The sequence below is a fragment of the Hakea prostrata genome, chromosome 3 (genome assembly GCF_041222555.1).
Source record: "Hakea prostrata isolate BN-2017 chromosome 3, UWA_Hpros_2, whole genome shotgun sequence".
In the NCBI taxonomy this organism is placed as follows: Eukaryota; Viridiplantae; Streptophyta; class Magnoliopsida; order Proteales; family Proteaceae; genus Hakea; species Hakea prostrata.
Window position 1 is genome coordinate 32,096,726 of NC_142602.1, and position 20,198 is coordinate 32,116,923.

Genomic DNA, 20,198 nt, shown 5'->3' on the forward strand with positions numbered 1-20,198 from the left:
GGGGTACTAGGGGTTTTACAGCTGTAGTTTTTGGAAACAGCAGGGATGCTGCAATTCTGAAATTTACCAGGGGATGTCCATGTGGTATTCACTTTATTAAATCTTTTATGTCTTGCACAACTGATTAATGAAAATAAAAGTTTAGTTCCCAATTGAATTCATGATTGATAATACTAATTCAGACAAAAGGAGGATGTCACCTAGCTTGGTTGTAAGGTTAGTGTAATTTATTTTGAGTTTGTCTTAAATACACACAATGATAAAGGCATGTTTTGCCAAAGAAAAAACCAAAAAGTAACTTAAAGAATTAGTGGATGGGCCTCAAGTTTTTGAGGATTAAAATCATGCCATTGGGACTTAATGAAATTCGTGTGCCAGATATCCATTATGAAATGTCGGCCAGATTATGCTGTCTTCAAGATGGCATACTATCTAAGTGACAAAATGAGTCCATGACACTCATTTATTATGGTTACTGTCGCATAAAGACGAATGAGACAATTCACACCCCTCCCCCCAAAAAAAAGAAAAAAAAAAGAGAGAAAAAAGAGACTGAAACCAACCCCTGCAGACATGAAGCAAGAGAGAGAGACATAGAGGTCCATGTGAATCAACCAAGAGCTCAAGGGTTTATTTAACTGTCAAACAAAAATAAATTACATTACAAGTATACACCTACCAACATTGAGAGAAAGGCTTATGGTTAGTCCACGCGAATTAAGCAAGAGCTCAGGGTTTATTTAACTGTCAAACAAAACTAAATTACATTATAATTGTAAGCCTACCAACATTATATTATACCCATATAAAAGCATTAGAGAATATAATACCTAAACTACCCCACCCCTATGAGAGGAAACATAGAGCATATAAACTGCAATACTCCCTCCAAAGTCATGACCATATACATCACCCATGCTCAGCTTGGAACAGACTTCTTGAATTCTGGGACAACACAAAGGTTTGGTGAACATATAACTCAACTGATTTGGAGAAGCAACAAATGGAATGGCAATCAGTTCTCTCATAACTACCATCTCTCACAAAATGGCAATCATCTCTGTTGTGCTTGGTCCTTTCATGAACCATAGGATTACTTTCTATGTAGGTGGTAGCTTGATTATTAGAATAAACATATCAGTGGTTCTTTTAACTAGAAATCCCAGACAGACTCCTGAAGAAGGTGTTTAAATTACAGCAACACGATTCATCCCAAAAAAGAAAAATATACCAACTCAGCTGTAGAATGGTTTATAGTTCTGTACTCAGCCTTCACACTTGACCTTTTCAGGCTGCTTCTTACTCCATGTGACAAGTTGCCACCGACAAATGTAAAATAGCTTGCAGTACATATCCTATCACTATCAGCTTCAGCTCCGTCTTGTATATAAATGTCCAACCAAATCAGCATGACTATTAGGTATATGAATGATACTCTTGCTACAAGCCCCCCTTTAAGATACTTTCGAACCAAGCTGGAGGCCTACTAGTGAAACGTTGTCAGAGTCTTGTCTACTTACAAAAGAATCCAATGACTAAATAAAGGAAATCCCCATGGCTCAGCGAAGGGAGAGATCCCATTGCCCTTTCATAGCAAATTCTATTTGTTCTTCGCTGCTTTGGGTTGTGGGGCTTACTTCCTAGCCCTAGTGGGAGTAGTGACTAGCGTTATATGTTGCACTTTAACAGATTATGTCTATTCTCTCTTATAAATTGTATTTTCTGTGTTGGAAACTGAGCATTTGAATGAAAATCGCTCATTAAGAGGAGATTTTGTGGAAATAAGTGCATGAAATAATTATGGATGGTTGGGTGTTTCAAATCCCAATGATGGTTTATGCATGAAATGTTAATGAATGTTTGGGCTTTACTTTTCCCATGCAAGGTTCATAAATGGAGTGTTATCGGACTTTCATTTCCAAGCTCGGCTAATAAATGACCGAAGCTTTTCATTTTCCAAGTTTATGCATGAAATGTCAATTGGAATTGTTATCTATTGTTATTTAGTTTATGTACTCTTTCTTTTGAGTGCAAGTAGATGAAAATTTTACTTGGGTGGCTGAAGCCTAGAATTATTAATGTGTGCCAATGCCATATTTGGCGTAGAAAAATTATCAGGTTGAAATGTGGCTAACGATATGTGTAGCTAATTCAATCACCATGAGAAACTTGGATATTGAAGGGCTGAACTCAAGCTTGGAAATAAAAGATGTTTTGTTTAACAACACTAAATTATGCATGATTCTTAAAAGAGGATCTTCTTACTGTTGGAGAGGATGAGTCAAATGTAGTAGCGGTGCAGATTATTGACTTATGGAAACAGATTGATTTTCTATTCTGGAACTATGTTCTAAACGGCTTGATTGATGCACTTTATGGTGAGTATAGCTCAACGGATCCACAAAAAGAACTATGGGAGTCCTTGGACCCCAAGTAAAGATATGAGGATACTGATGAGGAAAATTCTTGATGGTTTAGTTCTTGAATTTGAAAATGGTGGACTCAAAAATAATGACGAGTCAAGTTCTAGAATTCCTATTAATTATCAATGAAATTTATGCCGAGGGAATGACTTGAGTGAGTCTTTCCAAGTAGCTGCAATAATTGAGAAGCTACCATCTACGTGGAAAGACTTCAAGAATTATTGCAAGCACAAAAATAAAGAGATGATTATATTATCTATTGAAAAATGTGATATATAGTGCAAGTATATTCACTTATATGTAGCATCATACATATATGACAAACTTGGGTTGTGTTGGAATATTTTCCTTGTTGATCACACCCTATTGTAATTATATGAGGTTGCATGTAATAAATTTATCAAGTGTATCTAAACTATGTGGATTATGTTAAATCCATAGTTGGTCATGATAAAGGGTCGTAAGAGATTAATGATGTAGCATAATTCATGCAATCTAATTCATTATTGTTTTATGCATGGTGGTTATGACCTACATATGGAGGACATAACAAAAACATAAGAGCATAAAACTTTGTACATAATAAACCCGAATTGTGGGGGTTTATGTAAGTTTTCATGTAAAAATGAAAAGACTTGAGATCATGGCAGTCATGTGATAGATAACTTCTTTATTAGTTCATGACTGCAGGTAATGGATTTCATGGAAATCCTTCAAAACAAAAGGTGGTAACTAAATTTACAATGGAATCTGAATTTGTAGCATTGGATAAATGTGGCAAAGAGGCTGAATGGCTATGGAACTTCTAGGAAGATATTCCATAATGAGTTATTAGTAACTTGCACATTTGCATTGGGTACATATGAGGTTATTTTATGACATTTATTATTTCTAGCTGTTGATGTGAATATTTGGTCTATTGGATTGTTATGGATTGGTTTTGTGGATGATCATTCAGTTTGAACCACTATGTTGTTCTCAACTTGACTGCACCCATCCTAATGTATTAGTTGCTTAAACATTCATTATTAGACTATGATGGATTTGAGAGATGTAAGTTAAAATTGCTCAGACTATGAGAGGTATAAGGACTAGTCTCTTTATGATTAGTGCACTTTAAATCTGTGGAGTCCATCCATGTAAGATTATGCTGATGCTCCATTTCTAGTAGCTTGATAATTATAAAAGTGTATGTGTGTACTTACAGATTGTCTAATAAAAGTTTTATCGATAAAGTGATTTTGCAAAATTGTTTTATCTATTAGTAAAAACTTATCTATTTTCTTCTTGGGTTTTTGCAATACCAGTCTTGTTTTGTTATGGCAGTTCTGTAATTTGGGTTCCCTAATTAGTTTGGAGCATTTTAGTAGTTGTTAAGGCAAGCTAGGTGGCTAGCATCTTGTTTAGGAATGAACTTTATGGTTAGTCATCTCATCCGTAGAGATTTAAATATTTCAAAGTCACACGGGCAAAAGAAATTTTATTTTGGTTGCTAGTGTCACTTGTGCTTGCAGTTGTATAGCTAAGCATCTATTGAGAGAACGCACAATGCGATGTACAACGGTAAGTTAAGACTCATATGTCATTGACATAATACTATTACCTAATTGATCTCAAATGAAGTCATGACACGTGACTATGTAAGGTTAAAAGGAAAGGATTACAGATCCGCTGACCAAAGGTTGAATTGAGGTCAAGTTAAACAAACATCAAGAGGAATGGGACTCAAGCCCATGAATGAATAGGTTGATTATAGTAGAAATCTAACCTAGTTGACTGGAGATCCCAAGATTTAGGTTCAATAGGACAACTAAATTGTAACCATCTAGTGAGATCACTGTGGGGGTTCATCCTCTACCCATTCCTAAGATGAAAATAGTGATACCCGTAAGGAATAAGTTAAGCTTATGCTTTTAATGATTCTTATGCATTGGAGAAACGTTGGATCCAAGCAAAGTAATGCTGGTTATTCTTAAGTAAGAAATCACCCATGTGAGAGAGAAGATGGGCCGCTTAAAAGGAGAATACGGAGGGCTCAATTCTCTAGAAACTCTTGCAGAACCAGGACGATGTCCACGCCCAAAACGGACATAACAATGAGAATTGCAATTGTGCCAAGGGAATGCCTATGTGGAGTATAACGATACACAAACGGTAGAACAATTCACGGACGTCGCACCTACTGATTAGCCAATAAAGTAAGTATATTTCACAAGGGAAGGTTCAAGGGAAAACCTACCTATCTTGGGTAGGCATTAACCATTGAACTCTATCACCATGTTGCATCTTTGTTTTAGTTGTTGTCTATTCTCATTCATGTGAGGGATTGTTGGAAAATGAGCATATGTGAATGAAAATCACTCATTAAGGGGGGGACTTTGTGGAAATAAGTGCATGTGATTATTATGGATGGTTGGGTGTTTCAAATCCCAAGGATGGCTCATGCATGAAATGTTAATGAATGTTTAAGCTTTATTCCCAAGCAGGGTCCATGAATGGAGTGTTATTGGACTTTCATTTCCCAAGGGACCTCTCGTTTCCCAAGCTCAGCTAATAAATGACCAAAGCTTTTCATTTTGTTTGATTATAACTAGAAAAGCTTTTCATTTTTCCAAGCTTGTTAATGAGACATTGATGGTAATGTGGTATGTTCATTGTACCTACTAAAGATCTCGACTATAAATTGGAATCCCCCCTTGATCCCCCCTTGATGAAGATAATATTTTGGGATTTTTCTTTTTTGTGATTTAAAAGCCATGCTAAGATTGCCTTGAGAATCTTTATAATGTTTTGTGGGTTTTATTAATAGTTTATTGAAGTTCTCTCCTTGACAAGTGGAAGGTTTTGAGACTATTCCCTCGTTTAGTTTTAGAGTCATGCTAAAGTTCTTTTGAGAGTCCTGTTATTTTGTGGTATTCCGGTGATAGAAGGAAGGCACAATTCAAGTTCGCCATAGCCGTTTACATTGTGTTGGTAAATTGTTGTTTGTTGTTGTATCTTGGGGATATACATCCGTTGAATCGTCAAGCACACTTCGGAGGGGATAAATCTGTTTTAAGGAAAGCGTCTAATGCACCTCAACAGTTTTCTTTTATTCTTTTCCTTTTGGTTTAGGTTTTGTTTACATGTTTCGCTTAATTATTTATTCTCTTTTTTTTTGGTAAAGTTAATTAATTAATTAATTAATTAATTTTTTATTTATTTATTTATTCTCATGATTATATCTACAATATGGCAAACATTCTGTTCTGCAGATATTTTCTCTACTTTTTTAGAATTTTTAAAATTGTGACTCCCATAGTTTTTTGTTATCCTCACATATTATGAAGTAACCTTGGTAGTCTTTAACTACTTTATGTGACATTTTCTTCTCTGCTTGACTTCATATATTTTTTTCTGTAGGCAATCTTACGGTCAGATCTTCCATACTACATGGTTCCTTTCACAACAACAGATCTTGTATTCAAGAAACCTGAGGTTTGTTTAGCATGAACACCTCAAGCTTTAGAAAACCTGACTGTTGAAAGGGTTTTATCATGTGCAAAGTCTTTAGCCAGCAAGCATCCAAGTTTCTTAGTGGTTTAGAGTTAGGGGATTCTCCTTACATGAACTACACATTCTGTCTTACCAATTCTGGAATAGAAGTCTTTATTCCCTGGAACGCAGCATGGTTCCTGCAGATTAGTGGGATTTTGCCTTTCATGGGAATGGACAGTACCCGTATCTGAGATGTGAGCCCATGCTGCCTGCCTGGGTTGTATGCCCCTCTCTCACACTCCACACACACACGTGTGCGTTTGTATTATACATTTTCCATACCCCTAGGAAAGAATGACCTTCTGCCATCTTAATAGTACCTTTCAACCATGTTACTCCTGGTATCCTCATGGGCCACCAAACTTTTCCCCAACTATCTTCAATCGCTGAACTGTTTGAAGAATTATCAATTTCAAAACTTCCCTCAAGGTTAGCTGAAAGTTGCTGAAAATGGAGGATGACTACTTGATTAGACCAATTGCCACAATCATGTGGCAAAAGACAGGCCCCATGCGGACAGCTTTACACTATGAAGCCTCTGAGAAAAAAAAAAAAAAATTAAAATAGAATCAAGTGGTTTCACATTGGATGCTAAGATGTTTTTCAATGGTAAACTTTGTGGTTTTTCTCCATTAAGTGATGGGTTTAGCAACTTCTGGCTGTTTGAAAGAAGAGAAACATAGAGAGAGAAGAGAGAGAAACTGAGAGAGTTACTTTACATTCATGTAATCTTTCTGACATCAGGACTGATTTGGAGTTGTTGCAGGACAATGGAGAAAAATTCACCAGCCTCTTAACAGCCATCAGTGCTTATGCAGAAGGGTTTTCTGCAGATTATATCATCAGAAGAGCATATTCTTTGTGGGGAAAGTTCTAACTAATGCCATTATTCATAGTTGCTCAGCTTCACCTGCATTTGGATGCTCAAGTGCTCAGCGATTAGGATATGGATTAATAGGGACACCCAAATCTGGAGAATTTGTAACTATCGGGAAAAATTACAGTGGAAGTTATAAAAGAAAAGACAGATGTTCAGGATAGAATCCTGTTGAATAAAATAGAGCCCCAAATTTTCTGAAAAACAGGCACAAGCCTGCAAAATGCCATTTTGAGTATTCAGAAGTTGATATAATATATAATTAGGGTTTTAACAAATAAATACCTAAAACAATTTTGAAAAGCATATGTAGATGCCCAGCCAGCTTTTTAGGGAAAAAAAAAAAACAAACCACATTGAATTAAAAAAAAAAAAAAAAGGAGGGGGGGGGGGAGGAACAAAAAAAGAAGCAACTCTTTCTTGATTTCTAATTATATTTGTTGGTGGGGTGTTTTTTTGGGTTGGGTTGGGGTTGGGGAGGGGGGGGGGGAGAAAAAAAAAAAACTCCCCCCCCCCCCCCCCCCCTCCCCCCCCCCCCAACCCAAAAAATAAGTAAGGTGCTCATAGAAATCCAGTTCTCTATTTTCTCGGGAAGTCAATGAATGGTTAAAGGTCCACAGTAAGTGTTTAGTTTTTTCTTTTTTTTTGGGGGGTCCCCCGGGGTCCCCGGGGCGGGGCCTGGCGTCTCCGGTGGGCGGGCGGGCGGCGCCCGCGCGGGGGGGGGGGGGGGGGGCGCCTGTGGGTTTTTGCATCCACAAGGTTTGGGGGGTGAGCCGAAGGGATTTTTGCATCCACAAGGTTTCGATACTTAAACCTTGCTAAAGCGGAGCAAGATGCTTACCACTTGGACCAGCGGGGATTCATTTTTAAAACTTATGTACGCCTTGTTTTTTTTTTTGTTTTTGGCTTAATGATCAACAACTACATTGGATCCTCTAAGAACATATTTCAACGGAAAACCCATAAAACTGATGGCTAAGCATTGGATGTCTTCCACAAGCGGAAGAATCCAGATTGGAGAAGAATTTTCATCCAATACATAAGAAAACCAGAGATTGGTAGTCTGTTTCCACTTGCATGTAGTCATATTGCCCTCATTATGATATAATAACCAATCTACCCCCATTTAAACTCTCTCATCAAAGTGATTTAGCACTTTTTCTTCTTCTTGTCCATCGTACCAACTGAAGAAATCTGCAACAATATTTGGCCTTTAATAACTTCCAGAATTTCACCTCTGAAGTAGTTGTCAAATTAGTCAACCTCAAGAGGTGAATCACAATGGAATCTTTTTCTTGGAGAGGAATCCCAAACCAATCAAAGCCTTTGAAACGGTGAATGCAAATCACATCTAGTTTACCAGTAAACTCAACCTCCTCAAATATCAGTGTATGCCTACACTTGGTTGCTTTATCTTTCTGGTGGATTATAGCCTCAATTTCAAAATTGAAGTATCTTAGCTGATTCTCTGCACATCATAAGCCACGGGTTTCAAAACAACGCACAAAATTAATCCCTCATCTGTGACATTTATGGTAAAAGTAGCGTTTCCTACAAAACAAAGAGAGGTATTCAACAAAAGAAACTATTAAAAGCAAGGTTTAAAGTATTCCACGATACCATACGATACTAGCCGATACGTATCCATATTTAACCCAACCGGTACGATACATCTCGATACGTCTCTCTATTAAATTACACTAAAATACATTAGCCAGAACGATACAATACTCAATACAGAACGATACGTCTCTTAAAATCACCTGACCGATACGATACTCGATACCGATACTTTAAACCTTGATTAAAAGTAAAATGCAACAAGTATCCCAGAGCCCACTATAATAATAGCTAGCTACTTAGTTCCTAATACTGAAACATATATATAATAATAAGGCAACTACCTGCCCATGTATATTCCTCTTTGTATCTATCAAGTTAGGGCAACTCATGACCGTAATTTCTTCCAACAATTTCGCACCCTCATCAAGGCCTTGAATCTCCTTCAGCTTTTCACTATACCAAAGGTCTAACACCTTCAAATGTCTTAGCCTTGAGAAGTCCAAAGTTCATACCAGCGAACTACACTTGTACAATTGAAGCTCAACCAAACTTGAAGAAGTCTTTGGGAGCTCTTCCAACAGCTCGGATTCTGAAAACTCTAATATCCTCTCAACTTCTTAAAGTGGGATAGATCTATTGGAAAATATTTCAGATTCAAGACATTCTCAACTCCTCTAAGTTTGAGAGCGTTGAAAAATCATCAGCCAATTTTGAAATCTTGGTTCCACTCAGATTAAGGGTACACAAACGCCTCAATCTCCCCATTGATCTTGGTAGCTCCACTTGGTCCAGAGCAATCGACATATACAATTCCTCAAGATTCTCCAATAGTCCAACACTATGAGGAACTTCTTCAATTCCTACATCCAAATTGTTTGGAAGCTCTTTTATTCCCGTCCATGACAAGTTAAGCTTGAGTAGAGATTTCAAATTACAAATGGAATTAGGCAACTCCATGATTCCCTTACACCCATTAAGGTTAAGAATTTGGAGTTGACTCAACTGCCCAATGGATTCATCCAATCTTTCCAAGCTCTTGCACCATGAGAGATCCAATTGCTCCAAATTAGGAAACCATGAAAAGTTTTGGGACAAGGATAGATTTCGAGAATAACAAAGGTTGAGAACTTTCAACTTTAGGAATTGTTGTCATACAAAAATAAAACATATACTTCATCAGTAAAAGGAAATAATCAAATAAGAAAAGAAAAATAAAATCCAATATTTTACCTTATTTTCATCTGGAGGACTAATATTCCAGGCTTGTTTAATCATGGACTTCTCTAGTTCAAGATGTACGAGACCCTTGTGATAAAAGTTTCTAGGTATAAATTCCTAGGACAGTCTCCGCATTTGAACCATCTTAGCGTTGAAGGAAGTCTCCAAAAGTTTTTTTGACTCTTGATGAACAAATCTTAATAAACTTCAGATTGGGCATCATATCAAAGTGTTCTTGATCCAAATACACATATGTTAGGCTACAATCAAAGACCATGCTTTTTGCCATGATAATTCCCTACAATAGAAAAATTGACCAAGTAAATAGAAATCGGTGGATATGAGCAACTAAATAATTAAGTAAATAAATAATGGGCAGTTGACCTGGGAGGCTTACCTCCCAGTTTGGATAGAAGAAGAAGAAGAAGAAGAAAAGATCATGCCCTACAAAATGTTAATTCCTCATAATAAGAAAGTAATCCAAGAAAATAGAAATCGGTGGATAGGTCTAAATCAATATCCAAGTGGATTTCAAAATAGTTATCCATGGCATGATAAGGGTGTCAATGCACGAAAGGTAAACCGCCGAACCGGCCGCAACCGCCGCTTCGACCGAATGCGCACGGTCGGTTAGGTACTCATATTGTTGGTATGCCGACCAAATTAGGGTATAAATTATAATTTTACAATTAAAACACTTACCACCCTATCCCTACTTCCCTATTTCGTCACACACCCCTCTCCTTGATTTACTGTTTTGTCTTTATTAATTAGATTTACTTGCTTTATCTCTATTAATTTCAAATTATATTGATTGCTTAATCCCAATTTCATCAGGATTTTAATGAACTAATAACAACAATGGCATTAGTTCATTCATATTGAAATGCCGCCTGATCGTGTTTAAACAATTCCCTAAATCAATATCCAAGTGGATTTCAAAATATAGTGTTATCCATGGCATGAGCAAAAACAAAATAGCAAATGCTTAAATCTTACCGTCTTTCCTTCTAATACTTGCAAGATTTCATCACAAGACCATAATCTACTACGCTTACTTGGATCCGTACGATTTTCTTCAACCACAATTTCTCTTCCCATATCTCGTATTTGATTATGCATCTTCAAGACTGAACTAATACAAATGATTCCAAGATTATATTCATCTTCAAATTTAATAAGGGATCTTTGAATTAACCTGGATACTGCAAACATTGGATGATATCCACATGCCTCCCATATGGCAGTTACACCATTTTTTTCCCATCCAATAAAAAAACATGCAACATCAAGGAAAATTTCTTTCTCATAATCCCCTTCTAGCTTCTCATAGCTTATCCTCAACCTTTTCTTAACCTTTTCATGAGGGATTTCTTTCAGATATTGTATTGTACTTTTCCACTCTTCTATGCTTGTATTTTTTTATAGCAAAGCTCCAAAAACCTCTAGAGTTATAGGTAAATCCTCCTAAATATCTTGCCACATCATTGAAAAGGTGCATAAAATTTTTGGAGGTAGCTCACTTGAAAATGCATGCAAACTAAAGAGATGAAGAGATTGGACATGATTTAACTCTTGAGGCTTGTATATTTTATTTTTAACAATTTAGCATCACTCAAGACTTCCTCATCTCTTCTTGTTATTACAATCCTACTTCCTTCTCCAAACCAATTGATTCCGCCAGCTAAAGCATCTATATGTTCCGCATTATCTACATTATCAAGAACTATAAGAACTTTTTCTTTACAAAGTCTTTCTTTTATCAATTGCTTTCCTATATCACAATTAGATATGTCAATATTGTCTACTCTGAGGATTTCTTTAAGAAGTTATTGCTGCAAAGACACTAGGCCCATGCTTGACATTGCTTGTTCTCCGACATCTGAAATAAATCTATGCTTATCGAAGGTTGAAATGATGCGGTAATACACAACTCTAGCAATAGTTGTCTTTCCAATACCACCAATACCCCATATCCCCACAAATTGAACATCACTACGATCAAGATCTAATAAAAATAGTAGATCATTTACGGGGGAATTTATTCATATAAGGTCTTTAGATTCAGCCAGTCGGGTTTTGGTGGACAATTCACCAAGGACTCTTTTGACAACCAATTCAACTAGCTCTGCGTGATCCTTGCAAAATTCATATGATATCAAAAATAAAAACATTCTAACAATCATTGAGAACAAATAAATTAATACTTTTTTGTGCAAAAGAAATTTAGAGTTTTCAATGGAATTGAAAGCAATAAAAAGTAAACAATAACAAAGATTTACTATAATTAAATAACAACAATACGCATCCTTGCTCATGGTAACATAAATTTCATGAGAATGATAACAAAACACAACCTCAGGAACTAGTTTAGTTCCAATATCAAGTGATTGCATCATAGAAGAAAAAGAAAAAGAAAAAGAAAAAAGCCACTACTACTCAACAGACCAAATCTGAATGGGATTGAAGCAATATATAGGCAATCTAGGTGATGACTCAAAAATGGATTTAGTTCTTTAAAAATCACAACCCACTTTAGATCCTAAGAAACAAAGTAATAGATATTGCACCAAAAGACATCAAATAAACAAGTAATCCGTCAAAGTTTGAGATATGATGATGTGTAGAAGACTTATGTGGTATCATTAACAACTTCTCCTTTCAAAACACAATAACTTTTCCTTTCAAATTTCCTACTTCATTCAAAGCATCCCTCCAGCATTTTATGTCATGGGGCTCGAAAATCCTCTCATGGTTCTTAAATGCTCTTGCAAAACATACATTTTTCTGATTCTGAACATCTGATGGGGTCAACGTGAAAGAATATAGGCAAGACCAATTGACCACTAGATCTCTGCCATTCAACGATCTGAGCAAGCTCTTTCAAGCACCATTTGCTCTCCGCATAATGTTGGGAGAAGACAGGGATCAAAATTTTGGATCCTCGGATTGCTGCAAGTAGCGTTGGGCCAATGGATTCTCCGGTCCATAAATTTTTACTATCAAGGAATACATTGATTCCTCTATCCTTCAAAGCTCTTTGAAGAAAACTAATGAACGAATTGCAAACATCTTCACCTTTGAAACTAAGAAACACATCATAGGTAGAAGATCCAGCTGTAGTGGAAGAAGAAGAGAAAGCCATGAAGTATTTTATCGGTTAGCCAACAGAAAGATGTCAACAAGTGACAAACCTTTCGAAAGTGAAACCCAACTTTTTGAGTTTTCATTGGAAGTTAAAAACTTGCTTATCGGAGTCTTGGAAGACGTGTCGTTTCACAAAATTAATTTCCCATTCATAGGACCACAAGGGAGTTCCGGCAATTTTTTAGAAAATAGAGTTTGAATATTTTTAACCACCGACTCAGATGTGACCTCAATTCTCTCAACCGGTTTAATTCATATAGTCTGGGTAATTGAGTGACAACGCATCACCTAGATCCTTGACCGCAACTAGGAATGCAACGTGAACAAAGACATGTAAATGGAAAACAAAATAATTCTAAGAAAGTGGTTGAATTATGATGCTGTCTAGGTCCAAAGTCCACTGTTGTGTGTCTAAGTCAATTGTTGTGTTATTTGGCAGCCACGACAACATTCCTCCTCCTCCTTCCTCTGAGTTCATTGTTGTATTATTCAGCACTTCTTCTTCTTCTTCTTTTTCTTTGGGTTGTCTGTCATACCAACTGAAAAAATCTGCAACAATTAGGGGACTCGAGCATTCATCAATAGGCTTTTGAAGGTCATGAAGTTCCTTACCCTGTAATAACTTTCAGAATTGCACCACATCATTGGAAAAAAACATCAGCATTAAACCTATAACAACCCCTCTTATCTTGAATCACAATGGAATCTTTTTCTTGGAGAGGAATCCCAAACCAGTCGAAGCCTTTGAAATGGTGAATACAAATCACGTTGTTTACTAGTAAACTCAACTTCCTCAAATCTCACACAATACTACACAAGTGAAAGGAGTACTTTCCAGTGACATTTCAGGTAAAAGTAGAGTTCCCTACAAAACAGAGAGAGGAAAGCAAGAGAAATTATTAAAAGTAAATGACATTATAATAGCTAGTTTAGTTAGCTCCCATTATTAGAATATATATAATTGATCCGTACATGAAGAAGACTATAAGACTGAAATAATAGGTACCTACTTACTACTTACCTGCCCATGTGTGTTCCTCTGTCCATCTGTCAAGTTAGGACAGTTACAGACCTCAATTTCATCCAAGAATTTTGTACCCTCATCAAGGCCTTGAATCTCCTTCAGCTTTTCACAACTCCAAATGTGTAATGCCTTCAAATGTCTCAACCTTGAGATGTCCAAAGTTTGTACCAGTGAATTGCAATCCCACAACTTAAGCTCAACCAGACTTGAGGAAACTTCTGGGAGCTCTTCCAACAGCTCACATTTAGCAAACTCTAACATCCTCAACTTGTTAAAGTGGGACAGATCTATTGAGAAAGATTTCAGATTCCAAGAGATACTCAAGTCCTCCAAGTTTGAGAGCATTGAAAAATCATCAGGCAATTTTGAAAGATTGGTTCCACTCAGATTAAGGGTACACAAATGCCTCAATCTCCCTATTGATTTTGATAGCTCCACTAGTCTAGAGCAATCCGAGATATGCAATTACTCAAGATTATCCGGTAGTTCAATAGTGCTATTAGGAACTTCTTCAATTCCTACAACGTTAGCAGACAAACTATCCAAATTGTTTGGACGCTTATTTTTTCCTATATTTGACAAGTTAAGCTTGAGATTCCAAATGGAATTAGGCAACTCCGTGATTCGCCAACAGCCATTAACATCAACAATTTGGAGCTGACTCAACTGCCCAATGGACTTAGGCAACTCCATAATTTGCATTTCCAGACTACCATAAACATCAAGAGTTTGGAAGCTGACTCAACTGCCCAATGGAATTAGGCAACTCTGTGATTGCCCAACAACCATGAATATCAAGAGTTTGGAGCTGACTCAACTGCCCAATGGAATTAGGCAACTCTGTGATTTTCCAACAACGATGAATATCAAGAGTTTGGAGCTGCCCAATGGATTCATCCAAACTTTTCAATATCTCACATCGTGAAAGATTCAATTGCTCCAAATAAGGAAACCATGAAAAGTTTGGGGACTCGGATAAATTTTTAGAATTACTAAGATTGAGAACCTTCAACTTCAGGAACCGTTGTCATACAAAAATAAAACATACACTTCATCAATAAAAAGTAATAATCAAATAAGAAAAGAAAAATTAAGTCCAATATTTTACCTTATTTTCATTTGGAGGCCTAATATTCCAAGCTTGTTTAATCTTCATGCCATGTAGTTCAAAATGCACTAGACCCTTGTGATAAAAGTTGTTAGGTATGGATTTCAAGAGCGAGTCTATCGAATTATGCCCTCCCCAATTGAACCATCTTAGCGTTGAAGGAAGTCTCCAAAAGTTTCCTATGACTATTGACAAATCAATATGAAGAAACTTCAGATTGGGCATCGTAAGATGATCTAAACAAAAATCTGGTAAGCCATCACCAAGGATCATGCCTTTTGCCATGATAGTTCCCTACAATAGAAAAATTGACCAAGTAAATAGAAATCGGTGGATATGAGCAAATAAATGATGGGCAGTTCATTACAAGAATATATAAGGATCATGCCTTACAAAATATTAATTCCCTACAATAAAAAAGTAATCTAAAAAAAAAAAAAAATTGGTGGATACTAGTGGAGTGGGTCCAAATCAACATCAAAGTGATTTTAAAATATATTGTTATCCAAGGCATGAGTAAAAACAAAATAGCAAATGCTTCAATTTTACCGTCTTTCTTTCTAATACTTGCAAGATTTCATCACGAGACCATAACCTACTACACTGACTTGGATCCATACGATTTTCTTCAAAGACAATTTCTCTTCCCATATCTCGTATTTGATCATGCATTTTCAAGATTGAACCTTGAATAAGCCACGGATCATCATCCATCTTCAAATTTAACAAGGGATCTTTGAATTAACCTGGATATTGTAACACTTGGATGATAGCCACATGCTTCCCATATGGAAATCACATATTCTTTTCTCCATCCAACAAAAAAACATGCAGCATCAAGGAACACTTCTTTAAGATAAGGCCCTTCTAGCTTATCATAACTATACCACAACCTTTTTCGGACTTCTTCAGGGTGGGTTTCTTTCAAATATTGTATTGTACTTTTCCACTCTTCCATGCTTGTTCTTTCTGATAGCCAAGATCCGAACACCTCTAGAATAGTTTGCCACATCATTAGAAAGTAGCAGGTAACCATTTGGAGGTTGCTCACTTGGAAAGGCATGCAAACTAAAGAGTCGAAGAGATTGGTCATGATTTAACTCTTGAGACTTGTAAATTTTATCCTTAACAACTTTAGCCTTAGTCAAGTTTTCCTCATCTCTTGTTGTTATTAGAACCCTGCTTCCTTCACCAAACCAATTGATTCCGCCAGCCAAAGCACCTATCTGTTCCGCACTATCTACATCATCAAGAACTATAAGAACTTTTTCTTTACCTAGTCTTTCTTTTATCAATTGCTTTCCTTGATGACAGTTAGATATGTAAATCATGTCTAGTCTCAAGATATCTTTAAGAAGTTGTTGTTGCAAAGACACCAGACCCGTGCTTGATGTTGCTTGTTCTCTAATATCTGAAATAAAGCTATGCTTGTTGAACTTTGAAATGATGTGGTTGTACACAGCCTTGGCAATAGTTGTCTTTCCAATACCGCCAATACCCCATATTCCCACAAATTGAACATCACTACGACCAAGATCTAATAAAGATACCAGATCATTTACAGGGGAATCTATTCCTATCAGGCATTCAGATTCAGCCAATTGCGTTTTGCTGCTCAATTCACCTAGGACCCTTTGGACAACTGATTCGACTATCTTGGATTGATCCCTGCAAATTTAACAAATAAACAATAACAAAGATATGATTTAATATAATTAAATAACAAAAATACGCATCCTTGCACACATTAACATAATTTCATGAGAGTGATAACACAACACAACCTAAGTAACTAGTTTATTTCTAGAATTTTTTATTATTTTTTTTGGTAAAGTTTATTTCTAGGATCGAGTGATTGCAACATAGAAGGAAGAAAAAAGAAAGAAAAAAAAAAAAAGCACTCTCCTGCTCAACAAACCTGATTGGGATTTAAGCAATATATAGGCGATCTGGGTTATGACTCGAAAATGGATTTAGTTCCTTAGAAACATGGTTAGTAACAGATACAGCCCCAAAAGACTTTCACATAAATATGTGATCTATTAAAATTAGAGATATGATAATGTGTAGAAGACTTACAAGGTATCATCAACGGATTCTCCTTTCAGATTTCCTACTTCTTTCAAAGCATCCCTCCAGCTATTTACGATATGGGGCTCGAAGTTATTCTCATGTTCCTGAAATGCTTTTGCAAAACTTCTCTTATTTTGATTTCGAACATCAGATGGGTCAACAAAGAAGAATATTGGCAAGACCAACTGATCACTAGATCTCCGGCATTCGACAATCTGAACAAGCTCGTTCAAACACCATTTGCTCTCTGCATAATGTTCAGAAAAGATAGGGATTGAAATTTTGGACCCTTGAATTGATGCTAGTAGTGTCGGGCCAATGGATTCCCCAGTCCATAAATTTTCACTGTCAAGGAATACATTGATTCCTCTCTCTTTCAAAGCTCTGTAAAGAAAACCAATGAATGCATTACGAATATCTTCACCTCTGAAATTAAGAAACACATCATAAGTAGAAGATCCAATTGTATTAGAAGAAGAAGAAGAAGAGGAAGAAGCCATGAAGTATATTGTGGGTTTAGGTTTAGATCAAAGAGTTAAGAAGTGAAGGGTAAGAAGCTCTCCTCATAGCAAGAATGAACTCCCTATTCCTGAAACTCAACATTTTAACTCTTTATTGGCGAAAGTAACGACTGACTGACTATCTGTCTTGGAAGGTGAGTTGCTTCCCTGAAATTTCTCACTTTCGCTACAAGTGGAGCCTACGCTACTTTTCATGACAGGTCCATTACTTTCTTCATCAGTTATTAATAAGAAAAGACCACAAGTGGATTAAAGCTGGTTTGTAATGAATGCTTTATTGAAAGAAGAAAAAAAAAAGAGTTGGTCAACTTTTCTTTTCTTTTCTTTTTCCTTTTTTCTTGAACTGTCACTTTATTTTACATTGTTAATATAATAGATACCGATAGATCCAATCATCATTCAAATGAAAAAGCAGGGAAAAGAATCTAACTGCATACCTAAAACAAATCCTGTTTGGTTACATCTTACAATGGATGGATAGATGGCTGGATATGTGAAAACATCAAATTATGAAGGTGACAGCACAGGGGTGCGTGGGTGCAAGAAAACACAAATTATTCCACAATACCCTTATAATAAAGAGGATTTTTTTTTTAATTTACATTTAAAGATTTTAAAGTTTCAAATTTACAAAGATGAATCCAGTCAAAAACTTTAAGAATGATAGATTTTAAGAGATATCACATCCCACACAAAAAAAGAAACAAGTAACCACAAGAATTAGGGCTGCAACTGGGCCGGGCCGGGCTAGGCTTTTGCAATCCCAAGCCCATTCCTTTATGTTCTAATTTGAGCTCCATTTCCGCCCTGACCCTAGTTCAGGGCCAAGGATTATTGTCCCTAGCCCTAAGCTCTACCAGGCCAAGCCAAGCCCATTCCCGCCCTAATTAGCCCCACGGTTCCGTGTGTCGGCGATATTCGTCGACACACGGCGAAAAATCGTTGTGTTGTTGGGGGCGACACGACACCCCCCAACGATGCGATATCTTCCTTAAGTCGGCGATATATCGCCGACAGTCGACTTTTTCAAAGCATTGTAGCGAAGATGACCTTGTCGACGCCGGAATCTGCAGGTATTTGGTGCCTCCAAGCCGGAGAGTATTCCGAGAGAGTGAGGGGTGGATAAGTTGCTTCGGTGGAGGTGGTGGCGGTGGACTTGGAGGAGGAGCTGGTAGCAGACTTGATGAGTTGTAGGCGAGGATGGGAGGAGGAGCTGGTGGTGGTGCTTGCCGTGCTGGTGGAGATGCAGGAGGAGGTCTAGGCGGCGGTGTTGGTGCTGGTGGAGGAGCAAGAGCTTCAATGCTAGTGGCTGGTGGCTGGTGCTGGATTTACTTGCTGACGGAGCCGGTTTTGGCGTCGGTGTTGGTGGCGATGGTCACTGATTTCAGATGTTTGTGAAATGTGGAACCCAGTCGAACTGTATCGTCTCATCTATTTGTTCATTTTTTGGTGCTTTTCAGAAAGAAAGACCCAGATGACATTCTCAAATTAATCATCAAAGCTCCCCTATTTTCCACCGTCTCATCAAAGTTCCTCTGTTTTCCCATCTATTTGTTCATTTATGCTAGATCTCAGTTTTTCATATACTATTTTGATTGGATCCGAGAAGCCAACTCCATCAAGCCACGATAATGCTCAATTGTTGTTGACAGGCTATGGGAACTCACGACTCACCCTTCACGCCCACCGTCACAGGCACTGAAGCATCTTTCGAACGAAGATGGAAGCACTCGAAACCTACGAAAAATCGCTCGACATTTCGGTGATGGTCGCCGTGTCGGTGGTGTCGCCAGCCACCGACACGGCGACTTCAATCGACGTATCGAACCTTGATTAGCCCTAATTGGGCCGGGTCGGGATGAGTTGGCCCTAATTGGCCTGGCCCTGACCCTGATTAGCCCTAATTGACCATGTCTTTGACCCTAATTAGCCTTGTCCCTAGTCCTGATTGACCATATCTTAGCCCTAGCCTTAATTGGTCATATTCTTGGACCTAAAATAACAAGTGTAAATTCATAAAATAATAATAATAATAATATAAGTATCATAAGTAAACTAAAATGAAATTCATAGAAATATAAGATGATTCAAGCTCATACAAAATGATAAAATAGTCAATAAGTTAATAGTGTTGCTTTAAACATAAATAAATTCATACTCCATAATCTATATCATCCGAAAGTCTCTCATTGCTTTGATGATGGAAAATAAAAACCTCTCCCATTACTTTGGTGATGGAAATTGAAAACCCTCCCATTGATATCCTTATTCAACAAAAAAAAAAAAAATCATATTTCAAACTTTGTTAACAAGTAAATCAACAATAATTTAGGATTGATATTTTTTCGTGGTTAAAAAAATTATATTTTAGTTACAAACATAGCTATCTGTCCTTAATAAGTTGTTTTTTTTTTTCTTTGAAATATCACATTGGAGGCAAAAGAAAGATGTCAATATTCATGATGAGAAGTTGGGGTGTAGATTTGTTAGATATAAATTCTCTATATACTTAGACTTTTATTATTTATAATATATTATCTCGCCTTAGTCAAAAAAAAAAAATCAATGATTTTTTTGAACTAAAAATGACTTAATTCAAAAAATAAAAATTATCTTAAAAATAATATAAAAAGTGAACTCATAGTCTAATATTATCAAAATGATTGAAGGTCAAAGTCGAGACTTATAGTTATATTGATGTTAATGT

General features: G+C 36.8%; 3 protein-coding genes across 5 annotated transcripts in view; 1 reads left to right on the plus strand and 2 right to left on the minus strand.

The window, feature by feature from the left end:
• LOC149022095 (5'-3' exonuclease family protein) overlaps positions 1-7,151 on the plus strand; it is a 29,446-nt gene extending 22,295 nt beyond the window's left edge. For both annotated transcript variants that reach the window (XM_089150274.1, XM_089150275.1), the window contains 2 exons: positions 5,826-5,900; positions 6,727-7,151. In XM_089150274.1, the coding sequence (XP_089006400.1) occupies positions 5,826-5,900; positions 6,727-6,837 (186 nt within the window). In that variant the 3' untranslated portion in view covers positions 6,838-7,151. The remainder of the gene's footprint in view (positions 1-5,825; positions 5,901-6,726) is intronic.
• Positions 7,152-11,447: 4,296 nt separating this feature from the next.
• LOC149022096 (toll/interleukin-1 receptor-like protein) lies at positions 11,448-12,763 on the minus strand. Its single transcript, XM_089147545.1, has 2 exons — positions 12,400-12,763; positions 11,448-11,626 (listed from the first exon to the last, which is right to left on the minus strand). The coding sequence occupies exons 1-2, from the start codon at positions 12,761-12,763 to the stop codon at positions 11,448-11,450; spliced, it is 543 nt and encodes a 180-aa protein (XP_089003671.1).
• A 2,337-nt stretch (positions 12,764-15,100) lies between these two features.
• Positions 15,101-17,570, minus strand: LOC149022097 (TMV resistance protein N-like). Of its 2 annotated transcripts, none has more exons than XR_016172024.1 (2): positions 16,977-17,570; positions 15,101-15,191 (listed from the first exon to the last, which is right to left on the minus strand). XR_016172024.1 is itself a non-coding variant. In XM_089147238.1 (2 exons), the coding sequence occupies exons 1-2, from the start codon at positions 17,468-17,470 to the stop codon at positions 15,806-15,808; spliced, it is 1,254 nt and encodes a 417-aa protein (XP_089003364.1). In that variant the 5' UTR covers positions 17,471-17,570; the 3' UTR covers positions 15,223-15,805. The 2 variants fall into 2 exon arrangements, 1 of the variants encoding a protein (XP_089003364.1); XM_089147238.1 differs by lacking the exon at positions 15,101-15,191 and adding an exon at positions 15,223-16,565.
• Positions 17,571-20,198: the final 2,628 nt, after the last annotated feature.